Consider the following 17,106-nt stretch of genomic DNA (forward strand, 5'->3'; position numbering starts at 1 on the left):
GCAGGGAGGGGGGAGTGTCAGTGAAAGGGGAAGCGTTGCTGGACTCTCATGTAGCACATCTGAGGGGGGGGACATGCGCTGGCTCCTCCCAACCACTGTGGGGCAGCATCAGACATCAAGCAGCTTCTGCCCACGTGTTACAGCTTGTTTTGGGAGTTTATTTAAGAATAATTAAGGGTAATTCATGACATTCTGAGCTTTGATAACTTATTTTTAGCATAAATGTTTAATGTAGCTTAAGTAATCAGGGCTACCATAAGGAATTTATTAGCATGGGTCTATCTAAATAACAATCTGTCAAACATTGAAGTCAACCGGAGCACATCCTCTTTGGTTTTTAATGACAAACACCAAAGTGAAGCCCTGAAACTGTTTTATAGAAGGCAATAAGCAACCAACAGAAAAAGTATTTGATGCTGCTCCACCAGCGTGGCTTCATGATCCATGTGAAATTTATGACAGTATTTTAAGCTACTAAAGTTCTTACTCTTTTCTTTTTTTGGCAATGTGACCTCCCAAAAACTTTTATTTTGAACACAAGTGAGTGCTAAGTTAGAACATCACTCTTGGAAATTGTCATCGTATTGTGATATGACAGATGCATAGATTAGCATGTCGTCTGTAAAGAAAAGAATTTTAAAATAAGGATGCACAAATAAAAATTAACGGTTACCCTCCACATCCTGAGATTTGCTTTTATTTATCAAAATAAAGGTATTGTATGCATCAAACTTGATCACACCCCTCCCTCCCCAGCACGCCAGGCCTCACACTGACACCTTGTGCTCCTCCTCCAGCCGGCAGATGCGATCGTCCATGGGCCGGAGCATGATGAAGAGCTCCAGCGTAAGCGGCGAGATCTACACGCAGGAGCGCAACGATGGTAGCCAATCAGATACGGCGCTGGGCACGGTGAGCAGCGGAGGCAAAAAGAGGCGCTCCAGCCTCAGTGCAAGGGTAGTCGCCATCGTCGGCAACCGTCGAACACGCAGCACCTCACAGATCAGTGGGCCTGGTAAGTGACAATACTGTTAACACCACAAACCAGAACCTCCTGAATGTTAAATACTACAAATAAAAGCTACATTTGCTCAGAAAATAGATAATTGTGTCAGAAAAATCTGCTAACTGTGGAAAAGAATAAAGTAATTTAGTTAGAGATCATCGTTTTTTGCATCAGGAATCGTACTCTGAAGCAAAACATTATTAGTTTTTCATTTTTTGTTTACATTTTCCAGACAGTAACCATTGTGTTTCAGCACAAAAAAGCTACATTTGAAGGCAGTATTTAGCTGCGTCTTATTTGACTTAAACTTTTGGGCAAATATTCTGTGGACTGATGAGACTGATGAGGAGTTCCTTGGAAGGTCTGTGTCCCATTACCCAGAAAACAAACATCATCGCCACTCTGTGAGTTTGCTGCTCGTCGCCTGTCAAAAAAAATGTGTTTCTTAAGCTTGTCGCCACGGCCGTGGTAGGAAAGAGCTACCAGCTAATGTTTTTAGCTTGATCGCCAGTGGTATTTCACTTCCAGTGTAGGGAAGACGAGGACGATGTTGAGAGATCAGGTTTATTTTTTGTGAAGAGTTCTACAAAAACATCGGTAATCACATCTCCATGTCCGAGTTTATGAGATTATTTTAAGGTTTTTCAAGGAGCTTCTACCTCACTCTGGGGGCTATGTCTGTAAGACAGACGCTTCCCCTGTGTTTCTGTGTCTCTGTGACTGAGTTTGAAGGGTCATTGTCCCGCATTAACCAGAGAGGGGAAAAAAAAAAAAAACATAAAATTAAGGGATGAAGTTAGGAAAGATATCACAAAGTTTAGGTGGCGAAAGCTGGCATCCTCTACACCCCACAACAGCTCCCTGTCTGCCGGTGTATCGAGCGATATCCACTCGCTTCCATGAGAGCCACCGAAGGAGCAAAAGGTTGGCTATCTGTCTAGAATATACCTGAGTCCCTCATTGGTAAATGCGACGCAGCAACCTGCCAAAATTCAGATATTCTGCTGCCAGACTGCCGCGCCAGTCGCTCAAATCACGCCGCGGTACCTCGATTCGTCTGTACCATTGACTTAACGGTGCCGGTCCCAAGCCCAGATAATCTATAGGATTGTGTCAGGAAGAGTATCAGCCATAAACTAAAATGAACAGATCAGTGAAAGCTGATTCGCTGTGGCCTGATGGGAAGAAATATATAGCGCTGATCATAACGATAAGAATAAAATAAATATCTGATCCTTGATCGGGATGCAACATTTGAATTCAATCTAGTCTGAAACTGTGTGATTGGATTGGATTGGGACATCCCTACCTTTTAGTGTGAACCAAGCATCTCAGTGTGAATGTGCCCGGGAAGTCCGACCTGCTGACAGACAAAAACTGAGCCCTTAAAACTCAAAGAATCTTATGTTGGGTCTAAAGTTTTCCTCAGATGGCACAACTTTTTTTGTCCTGACTGATTGCACAACTTCAGGAGCTTGATGCACACAGAGAGAGCGTTTGTCCTGGGGAGTCGAACGTTCCCAGACTCCTAAGACGAAGAGTAAAAACACAAAAGCTTCTGCTGCCTCAGTGCACAAATGAAATGTCGGGTTTCAGCAGAATCCACTTCCACCGCGGGGCCGAAGCCAAACGCTGTCATGGCCTCCTTTGTTGAAGACAGAAAAAGCTTTGAGACAACATTAGATTGCCCTCCCTCCTCATTGGATAACCTAGATGAAAAGGAGGAGGTGTATTCTTAGTCCTGTACTCTCCTGGCCAGCATGGATGACAGCAAAAGCAGGTAAGGTTGGTGGTTTTTCTTCTTACCATGTTGATATTAAACATTTAAGAAATGAGCGCAGGAAGGAAAACAAATCAAGTCTTAGATGGTGGACATGTTTGATGCCACAGGGGGCTGTTTTTCTGTCCCATCGTTTCCTGTTTACTGGATTGAGAGCACGGCTGAGCTTCACACGCAGGCTGTCCAGAACTTGAAGCTGTAGGCTTTCTTCTACTGCTCGGCTCCGTGTGACCAACACTGATGAATGCTTTCCTGTTCACAGCATGAGTGTGCCCTTCAGTTTGATCCGTCTTAACAGCCATCTCTTTTTCTGTGGGAATTCTCTGATCTGAGTTAGACGGTTCTTAGAAGTTTTATTTGTTTTAGACTCTTGGCCTCCATCGGGCAGCTGGTCAGCAGACCTTCCAGGATTCTTCTGCTAGAGGTTTTTCAGTCAAGTTTGTCTGGGAAAACACCTCAGATCAGACGTCGGGCAGTACGGCGAGGCTTTCTGTCGCCGGACTCACCTTGAAAAGCTCTGGTTTCTTTGAGTGGAGACAGCTCTGATGCATTTGTGGACATATTAGTCTTAAAATGAATGTTTCCATGATCTGATTGGATCACTCTGCTGTAACTAGATAACAATCACCTTATTTTGACTTAACCCGATCTAAATCTTTAACCTTGAAAAACAGTCAATGGTTCTCACGATACGCAATTGAATGAACCGTGTGTTGAGTATTCATTAGTGATTCGTGTTTCCTAAATTTTAATGTGATATTTGCGCCGTATATGCGATATAAAGTTATACATTGGTGGTACGTGTGTGAAAAGTCAGTTAGACATACATGGAACGGTTATGGAGAGCCACAGATTTGCAAAAATCACACACAATTGCCTATTTTTTTTTTACATAATAATTGCGTATAAACTATGTAAAATAAACTCCATCATTCTTAACTGACCCAAATTTTTAAACAGCTCAAAACCAAATTCACTTTAAGGAATTAGGAGTCAGTAGCACTGCATCTCTGTCTCTAAACTCTTTAAAGGCTCAGGCTTTAGTCACTTATCTGATTGATTCATGTAATGATTTTTCAATTCACTTCAATTTTATTTCTATAGCCCAATTACACAACACCTGAATGCTTAACTAAACAGACCAAACTAAAGTGGCCATCCCTGCTCTTAGACCCTCCTAGACCTTCTCAGTGAAGAAAAACTCCTAAAAAGAAGAAACCTCATGGAAGTCCATTTTAAAACTCCTCCAATGATACATAAAATGCTGCTGTGTATCCTTTTTACTTCACTCACCTGCAGAGAGGTCACCTGAACTGCTTCATTCAGGTCCAACAAACCGCAGCTTCCTGCTGAGGATCAGAGAAGCTCTTCATCTCTGTGATGGATGATGATGATGATGGAAGCAACAATTCAACTTTGCAGTCAGGGGGGATTTAGGACACTTTGTAGAGCAATATAACATAGAAGCGCTTAAAAATCAAAGTATTTTTTAATAATATTGTTCTAAAATCTCATTAATATAGATTTTTATTTTTCATTTAACACCTTAAATGAGAAAACATGCATCAACCCGATGTGTCTCTTAAACAGTCAGTCTGCACATTTATGTTTTTCAGCATTTCTGAGGGAAACTGCTGCAGTGAGAAGTTCATGAAGACATGTTTAACAGTTCATTCATGTTTTTATGCATCACTGGCCGTGCTTTGGCCACCCCTGAAGGAAGGGGTCTCTTTAGAATACTTACATCATCCATTTATGAGCTTTTACTATTTTTACTTTTTTTTTTTACGTATAATTATCAGCATTTTTTATTCAATGTGAGAACAAAATGAGTTTTTTATTTTTCATTTGACCATCAATATTTGCGCTTAAAGTCAAGCAGAGACAGTTTTGGGTGAAAAAGTGAATTAACTTGAATTAATAAAACAATTTCTATAATTATTTTGTGACATATTCTAATAATTTAATGTAATAAATGCTGTTTTTGCCTTATTTTCCTCCGGTTAAATCCATTATCTTTTGAGATACTTCAAATTTTGATAAATGTGGCATCTATTTAATTAATGTAGTTTTTAGTAGACAATCAGGCTTTTTCTTTTTGCTGTAATGGTTTTATTTTGTTTTTATGTGAATCTCAGTGCAGAAAGTTAAAAAAAATGGCATTCAAGACTTTTAAAAAATTTCAACAGTGCTTGCAAGGCTGAATATTAAACCAAAATTTGACTTTATGTTGTTAATCTACTAAACCATAAAAGCAGTTTTTAAGTTCCATAATTTAACAGAGCATAAACCACTCATCACACACAAATATGTGCTGTGAAAAAATTACTTTATATGAACAATTTCAGATGAAATCCCTTAATATGAATATTCTTGTTAAAATGTGAACGATTGTGGGGAAACTCTTAAAGGGGCTGGAAATACTTGAAACATTAAAAACTGATCTGTAATCTCTTTAGATTACAGTATGAGTTCCAACAAACGAGCTAAGTGTTCATCGTCCACAGATGTTTGATAAAACACGTTGATTTCTTGTCGTCGTTGTTGGTCGTTGGGCTGATCTTTTGGACGGTTGTTTCTCGTTCGTCCTCCAGAAGGGAAGAGTAAGAAGGAGAAGGGCGCTCCCATTCAGAGGAGCACCGAGATCGGCATAGCGGTGGAGCTGACCCGGAACATGAGCCGCCAGCCCAGCAGAGAGTCCAACAACGGCAGCATGAACAGCTGCAACTCCGAGGCAAAGTCAGTAAACCTTCTCGTTCAGAACACTGTGAAATCCGACTCAAGGAGGACACAACTCTGATGTGACGTTCCTGATAAGATTTTGCTCCTTGTTGTGCTTCCTGCTGTAGTTTGATCTTCTCCGGCATTAACGTGGGGGCCAGCAGCCAGTTCAGCGACTTCCTGGATGGACTGGGACCAGCTCAGCTGGTGGGCAGACAAACGCTGGCAACACCCGCCATCGGTTTGTTCTCTCGTGTTTCCTCGTGTCGTGTTCAGTCTTTTACTGCCAGTTTCAGTTCATGACCCCCCCCCCTCCTCTGTGCTTTGTCACCCAGGTGACATCCAGATAGGAATGATGGAGAAGAAGGGCCAGCTGGAGGTGGAGGTCATCAGAGCACGAGGCCTGGTCCAAAAACCAGGATCCAAATCTCTCCCAGGTATTAGTCTGATCCATCGACAGTTAATTAGGAGGGGCTTATGTCCTGAATTCAGACGCACAATGCAGGGACACGTGTGTGCCGAACCGTGGCTACTGATCCGTACGGATTATCCATGATCCACTGCACCCCTTATTAAAATAGATTAATTAATTACAGTTCGTGATTAATTAATCGCACACAAAAATTAATCGCATGACAGCACTACTATATATACATGTAAGAGTGTCTCAAAAAGTTCTGGATTCATTTTCTATAAGTCGGAAAGAGAAATATGCAACAATAACATAAGCGGACCACAAAAAATCCACATATTTACAGACTCAGGAGGTCTTTTCTGTAGTTCTTGTCACATTTCTGCTACATTTCTAACCCTAACCTCATTCAATTGTTTCAACGGTTCTGTATCACTTGTCTGCTGTTGCTGTTGGTCTCAAACTTGTCCAAAGTTGTCTTGTATTTTTTTTTTTTTCACTTTTTTGGAGGGTTTTTTTAAACAAACCAAAGTCGGTTGGTTACTTATTTATTTTGTGTTGAATCCCTTTTCCATCTCAGGCTTCTTATGTATTTTTTTTAATTACTTATGACAAAACTGTCTTTTTTTTTAGGAAAAGTTATAAAAAAAAAACACAACTTTCAGTGTAAAAGAACCCAATCTGAATAAAATTGAGTTTCTGGAGTTTTTGAGGTTTTCTTGTGCCATTTTTCTGTTGATAGAGGACATATATTATGGTCAAAAAAACATTTCTGAAAATGTTTTTTTTTCAAATAGTTGTAAATCAGGAGCAGATAAAAAAAGGTTTTAAAAAGGTTTGTGGTTGTGATGTTGATTATACCCCGGCTGGACCACAAGCTCCCCGCTCAGCTCCATTCTGATGCATTGGTGAGGGGAAGAGCGACGGGATTGTTCAGCACCGACAGTCCCGCCCACAAGGCAATTTTATAATGAACTACAGCTGCTCTACAGAAACTATGTCCTAGAAACAACACATTTATTGATACTGGTTTAAAATATTCATAATCATAGATAAAAACAACTGGGAACACTTTTACAAAAGATCAAAAAACGATCTTTAAGGTTAGTTTCCTCATAGTTGTTCTGTCTGCCCTCAGCTCCCTACGTGAAGGTCTATCTTCTGAATAACGGAGCGTATGTTGCCAAGAAGAAAACCAAGATTGCACGGAAAACTCTGGACCCTCTGTATCAGCAGGCGCTGCTGTTTGACGAGAGTCCTCAGGGGAAAGTCCTGCAGGTAAGAGAAGATCTCTGCGCCGTCATCTCAAACGTCCTCATGCAGAGGAGGTGACTGAAATATTGCTCCTCCTGCAGGTGATAGTCTGGGGAGACTACGGCCGCATGGACCACAAAAGCTTCATGGGAGTTGCACAAATCCTCTTGGAGGAGCTGGACCTCTCGAGCACAGTCATTGGCTGGTACAAGCTGTTCCCACCGGCCTCGTTGGTGGATCCGACGCTCGCCTCTCTGACCCGCAGAGCTTCTCAGTCGTCCCTCGACAGCTCGTCCGGACCCACCGGAGTCCGATCTTAGACGAAATGAGCAGAAATGTTGAGCAACAATCAAAAACAGTCGCAACGAGAAAGCTTTGTTGAAATCTGACAATCACTCCTGCCGCGGTTCTTTCTGTTTCAGTGTTTCACACGCATTACCGTCAGCTGAACGCAAACGTTGAGTGTCGCCGGGTGGTTTGTGACCGAATCATCGCAGCACAGAAATGTACGTACGCATGGGAATGTAAGGCCTCCACGCCTGCAGGGGGCGCAGTCCTGATGCCTGCCGCATGGATCTTCAGTCTGAAAGCACAGGGCCTTTTTCTGGTGCCTAGAACCTGGAGCCGTGTCCACTCGCCCCTCTGTCCAACATGTTTACGAAGGCAGCACTCATCCACACGTGTTTGCTTCTTCTCCTTCGTTACCGCAGCCGCAAAATGTCTTACGACGAGTGAGACCTTCGCGATGTCGTCAATCCGGGCACAGGGAGAAAAAAAGAAGAAGTTCTGCAAAAGGATCGATGGTGATCGTAGACTTTTACACCTAGCTTGTGCTCATTTCCTGGCCGACGAGAAGGCCAGCCATCTTTGTACAGGTGTGCTTCAGACCTCTAAGGAGGCGGACCAATTCAAGTTCATGTCGCACATCGCCAACGGTAAAGATGCTCTTATTTTCACCGTTCTGAGGGAGTGCCTTCCCTCACCCCAGCACGTTTAGGGTTTTTATCTGAACCTCGGTTGACCTTTTTTATTACAAACACAAGCACAACGGCTTGATTTTTTTTTTTATTATCATTATTATTTTGTAACTTTTTAGGTGAAAAAAACAGGCAACAAACCTGAGAAAAGTTCAGTATTTTTGTCTTGATGGAGGACTAAAAACGACAAGATAAAAATATATACATGTAGACAAATAAACACATTTTATTACAAACAAAATATATAAATTATTCTAAAAAAAAACAAAAAACAACACATTTAATTTTATAAATGCATTCCATTATTTTATAGTCCGAGCATGTTAACTTAATGCTATGTTTAAATCCACCTTCGAAAGCTCTGGATGAGAAAATATCTCTCCTTTTTCACTTTACATTGGGACACTGCTAAGCTAGCTAAAAACGCGATTTTAGCTAGCTAAAAAAATAACATTCTCTAGCAGCCGTATCATGTTTTAAATGTGTGGAGCGAATAGATCTGTGTAATAATTTATGTTCCCTCACACTGAAGTAAATGTCTCTCCGCTGCACCTTAGCAACGACTGTTTACGTTAGCCACGCCCACATGGTAACGTGAAATGCGTTCAGCTTGGGACAGGCTCTCAATTCTGTGGTTCGAGTGCATCGTTGGGGGAGGGGCGTCGATGCACTCGCCAGAGGAAAAAGGGAAACAAAAGTTCATGACATTTTTTCACCAAGTGGACGTTGTGTGTGTGTGTGTGTGTTTAAAGAAAAAGTTTAGCAAAAGTCGGAAAAGGTCCGTCTTCGTTGTGATGTCAGATTTTGGCACCTTTATAAAAGGTTAGAGGTCACGTCTAAATCAGGTTTTTTTCAGGTCTAGATTTTACGATTTGAATTCAAGTTTTTGTCGACTTTGAAGAAAATTTTGATATTTGCTTAACGAATTCTCATTCTTCTCCTGAGCTCAGTCCATGAACAATACATGTAGAAATACAGAAATATTTTCACTATTTTTTCAATTTAAAGATAAAAACAACACGTAATCTGTTGTGTATTTCTGTATTTTTACAGTTTTTCTTCTTTTTTAAGTCATTTTCAGTCCTCCGTACTCACAAGTAGAGAAGAAAGATTAGCTCCGTTTCCTCGGGAATCTTAAGCTCCTCCTCCTTCGGGCTTGCAGACCCCTCCTAACAAAAGAGGGGGTGGGGCCAGCATGACTTTGGAACCTGTTCCAAGCTGCATGCACATTTTTTTGTAAACCAATACGACCCAGAAAAAAAAAAAGCTAAACGTAAAAAAAAATGTACGAACTAGATGTTAGTTCCATGTACCGTAGGGCCGCTTGTATGTTGCATGCAGTTGTACAGTTTGCTCGTACTTGAATATTAAAGAGGTTAAACCGAGAAGCCATTTTCATAACGCGGCGACGTCCGAAATCAGCTGCAGTCTGTCCGGTGCTGAATGTCTCAGAGCGAACCCCGAGGTTACCCCCCCGTCTGTCCTTTAGCGTCCAGAAAACGTACTGTACTGTACAGTTGTACTGCAGACCTCACAGCACCTCCTGCAGGAGGAACAGACCACGTCCGAATGAACTCCACGCAGCGTTCCAACACGTCAGCTGTCCGGTTACTCGAGGAATCAACGCAGAGTCTTACTGTAAATACCCGACAGCTTTTTGCTGGATTTTTCCTTGATTATTGGACCAAGTTGATGAACAAGCACACGCGAACTTCACTTTTGAACCAAACGGGCCATGTTTGTCTCACTTCACAGCCGTTTTCTTTCCATCGTCTGGTGAAGTTGGTTTTTTTCCTGTTTTTTCTTTTTTTTTTTTTCTTTTTTTTTGTCAGTATTAACAGGAAATAAAATTGCTGATTGTTTACAAACTCCTGCGCTCCACTGTAACGAAACAAACAAAAAAAAAGATTAGAGAAAATTAAAAAAAGTTCACTGCAATGTTTCTTGTTTGTACAACAGATGTGGCTCAAATGATGTGTATGTTTTATATATATAAATATATATTAAAAAAAAGTTCATTTTTATTATTTACAAATAAAAAAGGATGTGTGGATAAATTACTGTCTTTTTTGGTCTTGTTATTTAAAGACTAAAGTACGGCGAGAACCGCCATCGCAGCAAAAAAGTAACTGCCAACAAAAAAGGAAACTGCAAAAATAAAAATATCTGATTAACAAAAAAGTAAACTGCAAAAATAAAATTATTTGCAAACAGAAAAGGAAACTACAAAATTAAATAAAAATATCTACTAACAAAAAAGGAAACTGCAAAAATAAAATTATCTGCAAACAAAAAAGGAAACTGCAAGATAAAAAATAAAAATATCTCCAAGCAAAAAGCGATCTCAGCAGAAAACAAAGTGATGCAAACAAGAAAGTTACAACAAAAGTCGATTATCAGAGATTGTTTTTGCTGACGGACACACCAGAAGTCGACTGTTTTTTTGCTGCAAGAAAAATATTGAATTAATCTCCTGATTATGTTATAATATCAATAATTATATTCACAAAACCACATTTGAGAATAAAACTCTGAATTTTTCTGATTTATTGACCCAAATTAGTTTTACATACAATCTATTTCCCCCACTACAAAAAACCCCAAACAATTAAAACATGTCATCTGCTCAGCTCTATAATTTAAGATAATTTTATGTTTCTATGTGTATCCTCCAGGTGTTTATTTTGAATAAATTATCTACAGTTTATTGTTCTTTATTATGTATGTTATTTGTGTTCAGAATATAAAAAAACTGCTTTGAGGAAACGAAGAGAAGTACGAATTGGAAAACGATTAACAAAGTAAGTGAAGATGTTTGTGTTCAATGTCATCATTTAAATATGTTGATTGATTAAACCTCGTAGCTCCAGGTTTAAAGGTAAATTGGAGGATGTTGACGTTTGTTGTTAGATAAACATGTACAGACGGTCCACTAACCAGAGGACGATCGAGTTCTCTCCACACAGAGTGGAGTCAAATATTATCCAGTCTTTTGCCCAACAGTAGATGAGTTGACTCCAGTGACCCTATGACCCCAACGGGATTCTGAAGATGGACAGATGAAGGAAGTCAGTAAACACAGGAAGTAGAACCTCTTGTTCCTCCGTGGAAGTGGGTGGTGCTCCGACTTTCCTAGCTTGTTCTCTGTTTTGTGACGTTCAAGTAAGCGCTGATCAACATTACAGATTTTCTAGGTTTTTGAAGAAAAAAAAACTTTTCAACAAATCTTTCTGAACATTTTCATGGATCCTTTGAAGTTATCAGTAAATCATGCATTTATTTGTACATTTGGTTTGATTCACAAAATTTGCCCTTCTTTGACATTTCGCACCAAATTAAATCTAAACTGTTGGTGGTGGACATGTAGAAAAAGAAGAAGAAGAAGCCCCTCCTTGCTTGTCCAGTGTGAACATTGTGGGCTAAACAGGCTTCACACAACCATTGCTTCAAACATCTGTTTCCTGTGCAGCTCCTGATCTTGATGATTGGAAGAGATTTCAGTGATGCTCATCCTTTTGGATTATTTTTAATCTTTACTGTCTGATCGGATCAAAAGGAGGAAATATTGTCTTATAGTTGTGTTTTACAATAATTTTTTTTGTAGCAGGAAAGATTTACTCTGGAAGAATGTGAAGCAGCTCAGGTTTCTTTAGAAAATTATTTAAAAAATCTAATTTTATTTTAAAAAAAAAAGAGTAAACACTGCTGGAATTAGCCGGATCTCGTGAGCTTCTCCTTCTTCATCTTTTTCTGCAATTTTTCCAAAACTTTGTTTGAAAAACTATTTTTTTACTTTCATTTTTCTTGTTTTAATACTTCAAACCAGATCATAAAAAGGAACAAACATTACCTGCTTTAGAAGAAAATTATGTTTTCCCTTTTTACCCTAAAATCTAAGATTTAAAATCAGCTCATTGTGAGAAAAAAACGACTTAATGAGAATTCAAAGAAGAGTGAGAGAAACCGATTAGTTCAACGTTCAGCGTTTTTCCAGGGCTCTGGGATGTGGATCCGGCCGGGTCTCGTGACTGACCTCACATACAGTGCAGCAGAGGGCTTGGGAGATTTATGTTCCTCTCCTTAAAAAAACAGAGGGGCCCCCGAAGCTACATCTGCAGGCAATCTCTGCTGATCCTCCACCACCCTCGCCCTGCCAGCCGGGCCTCCAGGCGCTTCCCGGTTCCCTCCGGTGCGGGAGCGGAGGTCACCTCCTCCCCTGACGAAACCTGGATCCAGACCAGCGTGGAAAAGCTCGGCGAGTCAGAGGCCGCCATAAAACCTTGTGAACTTTGGAGATCCGTCTAATTAGGTCAGAAACACGACCTCGGAACAAACACGGCAGTATTTCTTCTGTCTCCAAAAGAAAAAGAAACCAAAGTGAGGAGGAATATTAGATCCACAGACGCAGCTTAATGGTTTGATTAAACTTCACCTCATTTGCTCATTTTTATAGGAATTTCTCCTGAATGAAAGTCATCATGGTTCACATTCATCTATCCAAACTGACTACATTTACATGAGAAACTCTAACATTTATGCGCATTTAATAAAGAAAAAAAATCTAATCTATAAAGTAACATTTTAATATGCAAATTTAATAAACAACTTTAATAAACAGCTTAAAAAAGCTATTTAAAAAAGAGTTTATTTGTAACGTAGAAGCTACAAGTTTCTTGCTCTGCTTCATTCTGATGCCTCCACTTGCAGACAAATCGATCCATGAACGTCTTCTTTTCTCATCCTAAACTGTACGGTTTGTAAAGCTCCAATATTTATGTTGCACCATTAATTTTAGGCGGTGGGTTAGGGGTTGTCTGAACACAACTTGAGGCAAATTTCTATTGAGTTACAGCCCCTCTCCAAAACAATGTCCTAGAAAACGACTTTTTTATTTGTTTTTGGCAAAAAAATGATCATAATCTTAATTAAAAGACCACTGAGAACACTGAAAACAGATCAAAAGATGATCAGAGTGCGACTTTATTCCTTTACTGTCCTTGGAACCACATGATTATGTGACCTGCGCTCTAGTGCATTATGGGTAAACATGTAAACATTGTGTAAAATTTAAAGGAATCAACTGTTGTTTTTTTCTGGTTGATCCAGCAGATCTTCAAACAGGTTTCTGTAACCAATGATTTTTATAAAGTTTAAGGTCCAATTGAACAGGAATTTAAGCCAAAAAAACAGTTAAGGTTAACACGAAGGTGTGTTTAAGCCACAGTGAACGTCATGAAAGACACCAAGATCGTAAGAAAATCAGAATAGATTTCCATAGTGCCTATGGACAAGCCACAACGTGTGTTGTATTTTTCCACCATCAGTTATCACACACCTGCGTGTTTGTTCCCTACATGTCACCCATCTCCTGGGGGAGCAGTGACTGTAGTCACAGTCGGGCTTAAGAACCATTTGATGAGTTAACCCAAGTCCAACCCTTTCATTCTGGGAACATTGCTTCCTATTTCTAAAGTCTTTGGAATGTGGATTTGAACCAACAACCTCAGGGTGGACATTCTATCCCCACCTCACTGAGCTGGTTAGATGTACGTTCAGAGAAAAGATAAAAATTCCCACTATGAAACACGGAGGAGGTTCAGTCATGATGTGGGGATGCTATGTCACATTTAGGGCGAGGTATCTTAAGCTCTAGGAGTGGCTTTGGCACAGAGGTAAAGTGGTCGTCTTCTGATCAGAAGGTCACAGGTCTGTCACCATCCGTTTCTGTGAATGAAAGCTCTTTTTAGACCTTAATGAGGCGCTAACGTGCTTCTTTCAGTCAAAATGTTGAGTTTCAGTCTTCCAGCTAAATAATCCCAGCGTCTAAAAACAAGAAAGAATGACTTAAATAAAACTATTGTGAAGTTCTTCCAAGAATCCTGATTTAAATTCTGAGAACATAAACATTAAGTCAACTTGTTTTTCTTCCTTCTTTATCAACAACTCGTCATGTTCAGACTCGAGTTCACATTGTTCTTGTTTTCTTTTGTGGACATCATGCTCTATTTTTTTGGCAATGGGTCTGAAAGCTTTTATAACAGAGGGCTCAAACGCTACACCCCGGGGGTCTTCCGCCTCACTTCTGTGGCATATTGCTTTTTTTCAAAATAAGATTGCAATTTTTTCACACTTATCATAAAGATTGATGAAATTTTTCAAAATTATGACAAAACTTTTTTATAATAAATAGTTGCAAGATAAGTAGACTTTCAAAATAAGACGAGACACTCATTGAAACTGTCAGAGGCAGAAAATAAAAAAAATAAAAAATATATATATTTTTGCAGGAATTCAATCACCCTTGAGCTTTAACATTTTGGCTTTTTGTCACTTTTGATGTATTTTTAAAAATTGGACTTTAATATTCTTAGAGTTCATTTCGTTTCATTTCTGGACTATAACAAACATTAATGTCAATATCTGGTTTTTTTCACTACAAAGAGAGCAATTTTCCACATTTCTTTGTTCATTTAAAGTTTTAAATAGCTGCTAAAATATGAAAAAAAAATATCTGCAGTTGGTATTTGTAGTTTTTATCTTTTGAAAAAAAGAAAACATAAACAAGGTTCTAAAGAATAGAGTCCCAGCAGCCGCCGCCAGAGGGCGCCATTCAGTCGAGTTGCAGCCCTTCAGTGAGCGCGACGTCTCACCTTCATGCTTTTATTTTAATGCACGTGCGTTCAAATGAGGAAGTTCTGGTAGAAAGCCTCGTGGCGCGAGGTGAAACCCTTATTCGACGTGCGTGTTGTCACGACGCAATAAGCAGTTTTTCTAAGTGTGTTATGCAGACTCTCTGGCACGTGAGCCATAATTTAGATTATTTTTTTCCTGCAGCCGCGCGGGTGGGAGTGAAGATGCAGAAACTTGAAGGGTCGGGAGCGCGCGGAGCTGATGCGCGTCTCTCGTGAGTGTGCAGCTGTGAAGCAACAGGCGCCAAACATCTCTCCTCGCGCTCTCCGCGGACACGCACCAACTTGAGGTGAATGGGAGTTTGACGCGCGTGCGGATAAGGTGCGCTCTCCTCATCCCGGACAGGACTGGACGCCCCTCCACCCCCTTCACCCCTCAGAGGACCCACGCATGCTCGTGCAGACCTCCGCGCGCTGGCCGGCTCTGGTGCTGCCATGCCCCGGAACCACGGCGCAGACGAGGGCGGCTCCGGGCTCTGGATGAGGACATCCCCGGGACACAGAGGCGAGGGCGCGCGGGATGTGGAGTCCGGGAAGATGACCAACCACGCCGGGGACGGCCTCCTGTCGCCCTCCGCCGCAGGTGCCGGCGGGGTGGACAGCCTGACGGGGAAGCAGGCGGCGCGCCTCAGCCTGCTGGGGAAGCCGCTCGCGTACAGCGCGCAGAGCGGCCGGAGGAACGTGCGCTACCGGCGGCTGCAGAACTACCTGTACAACGTGCTGGAGAGACCGCGAGCCTGGGCGTTCATCTACCACGCGTTCGTGTAAGTTCCCTCCTTCCCGTGCACCTGTTGATGATGAACAGTCTCCCGGAGCTTTTGTTTGTCAGTGGGGAGTCCCCCAGGGCGCCTTTCGGGGGTCAGGGCAGCTTCATCCGCGTGCTTCTGTTGAAACAGTTGGGGAGGAAGGAAGTGAAGGCTCAGGCTCAGGCTGGCACTGAAGGGAGGAAACTGCTTATCACACCCCGCTTTTGAAGCGTGTTTGTGGCAGATGTTCGCTGGAAAGTGAAATGTTTCAAACATTTCAGCCAAAACAACCACGTGGGATTGTTTTTAAAGTTGCTGTAGTTACCTCGAAGATGATGGTCCTTAGCAACCATCCAGTTTTTAGAGTTTTTCTATCTGATGAACACGTGTGATGATGGTTGAGACCCTATCTTAAAGTATTTTTAAAATATTCCATAGCAACCATAGCTTACAAACATGGATTTACTGACCTTAGGAAGTCTTTTCTCTCATGTCTGTCATCTCTGCTTTCAACTTCCCGTTGAGACAGTTGAAGAAAGAGGGGGAAGGAAGCATCTCATCACAGTTATCCTCCTCTACTTGTCTGTGGGGGTAAAACAGTGCAAGTGAACATGTTCACTTTTATTTTAAAACACTTTAAAGGAAATGTTCTTCCTCCAGAACATTCCAGATGAGTCTTGTTTTAACCTTGACTCTCTATCATTTTTTTTAGCCAATCCAACCACGTGTTAACCAAGTCTGATTCACAGTGGTGCCCCTCATGAAGGTTGTGGTCCGTAGCAACCTTACAGTTTTTTTAGTTTCTCTGGCTGATGAACACATGTGGGGATTTTTGGGGCTCCATCTCAAAGCAGTTTTATACATTTTCCATAGCAACCAATGTTTACAGAAGCCGCTTCCACGCAGTTAGCATAATAAATTGTGGAGGGTTTATGGTCCGTGGTTCTGTCAGGGTTATAAGCTCGCCTGGTATTTGTAGTTTTATTTGTCTCTTGGATGTCCTCAGATCTTCAAACGTCGACTCTTCTCGTCAACGGCTGTGAAGTCGGTGAACAACGGTTGAAGGATGAACTTGAGTTCTCCTTTTTGGCTCTCTCTGAGGAATAGAATTGTGATGGATGGTAGTGCTGAAGGTTTCTGTGGTCACCCCATCGGACAATTGTGTCGGTTGAACGCCTTAACAGTCTGACACTTTTTTTCCCCCCAATCTGGAAAAATTGGCTTTAAGTTTCCAAATTAAATTCATTTTGGTGAAGAAAAAAAATAAGGTTTGGACACATTTTAGAACTCTTGTGATCATTTGTGGTTAAAAAAAAAAATACATGTATGACAGAACCAAATCTTTGTTTCTGATTATTGACAGTGTATGAAGAATTCATTTAGTTTTTACTGAGATTCATAGCAGGTTATATAGTAAAGTATAAAATATATTTTAAGGCTATAAAACACTTTTCTGAGGCAGACGCGAACATTTCCACACTTTTCTCTCTTGTTTAAACTCTCAAAGTACAAATACAAAGA

At 40.9% G+C, this 17,106-nt stretch overlaps 2 protein-coding genes across 4 annotated transcripts in view; both read left to right on the plus strand.

Moving 5' to 3' along the window:
* rims1b (regulating synaptic membrane exocytosis 1b) overlaps nucleotides 1-10,208 on the plus strand; it is an 87,070-nt gene extending 76,862 nt beyond the window's left edge. Inside the window, exons 28-33 of the mRNA XM_024290130.2 lie at nucleotides 798-1,015; nucleotides 5,381-5,525; nucleotides 5,636-5,748; nucleotides 5,843-5,944; nucleotides 7,058-7,197; nucleotides 7,275-10,208. Of these exons, the coding sequence (XP_024145898.1) occupies nucleotides 798-1,015; nucleotides 5,381-5,525; nucleotides 5,636-5,748; nucleotides 5,843-5,944; nucleotides 7,058-7,197; nucleotides 7,275-7,493 (937 nt within the window). The 3' untranslated portion in view covers nucleotides 7,494-10,208. The remainder of the gene's footprint in view (nucleotides 1-797; nucleotides 1,016-5,380; nucleotides 5,526-5,635; nucleotides 5,749-5,842; nucleotides 5,945-7,057; nucleotides 7,198-7,274) is intronic.
* Nucleotides 10,209-14,751: 4,543 nt separating this feature from the next.
* Nucleotides 14,752-17,106, plus strand: part of LOC112157256 (potassium voltage-gated channel subfamily KQT member 5) — a 114,932-nt gene continuing 112,577 nt past the window's right edge. The window contains exons 1-2 of one of the 3 annotated variants that reach the window (XM_024289913.2): nucleotides 14,752-14,888; nucleotides 14,985-15,603. In XM_024289913.2, coding sequence (XP_024145681.1) covers nucleotides 15,275-15,603 — 329 coding nt within the window. In that variant the 5' untranslated portion in view covers nucleotides 14,752-14,888; nucleotides 14,985-15,274. Of the gene's footprint in view, nucleotides 15,604-17,106 lie in introns of all 3 variants that reach the window. The other 2 variants (XM_024289914.2, XM_024289912.2) reach the window with 2 other exon arrangements.

Source organism: Oryzias melastigma, linkage group LG1, assembly GCF_002922805.2.
Source record: "Oryzias melastigma strain HK-1 linkage group LG1, ASM292280v2, whole genome shotgun sequence".
NCBI classification, from domain to species: Eukaryota; Metazoa; Chordata; class Actinopteri; order Beloniformes; family Adrianichthyidae; genus Oryzias; species Oryzias melastigma.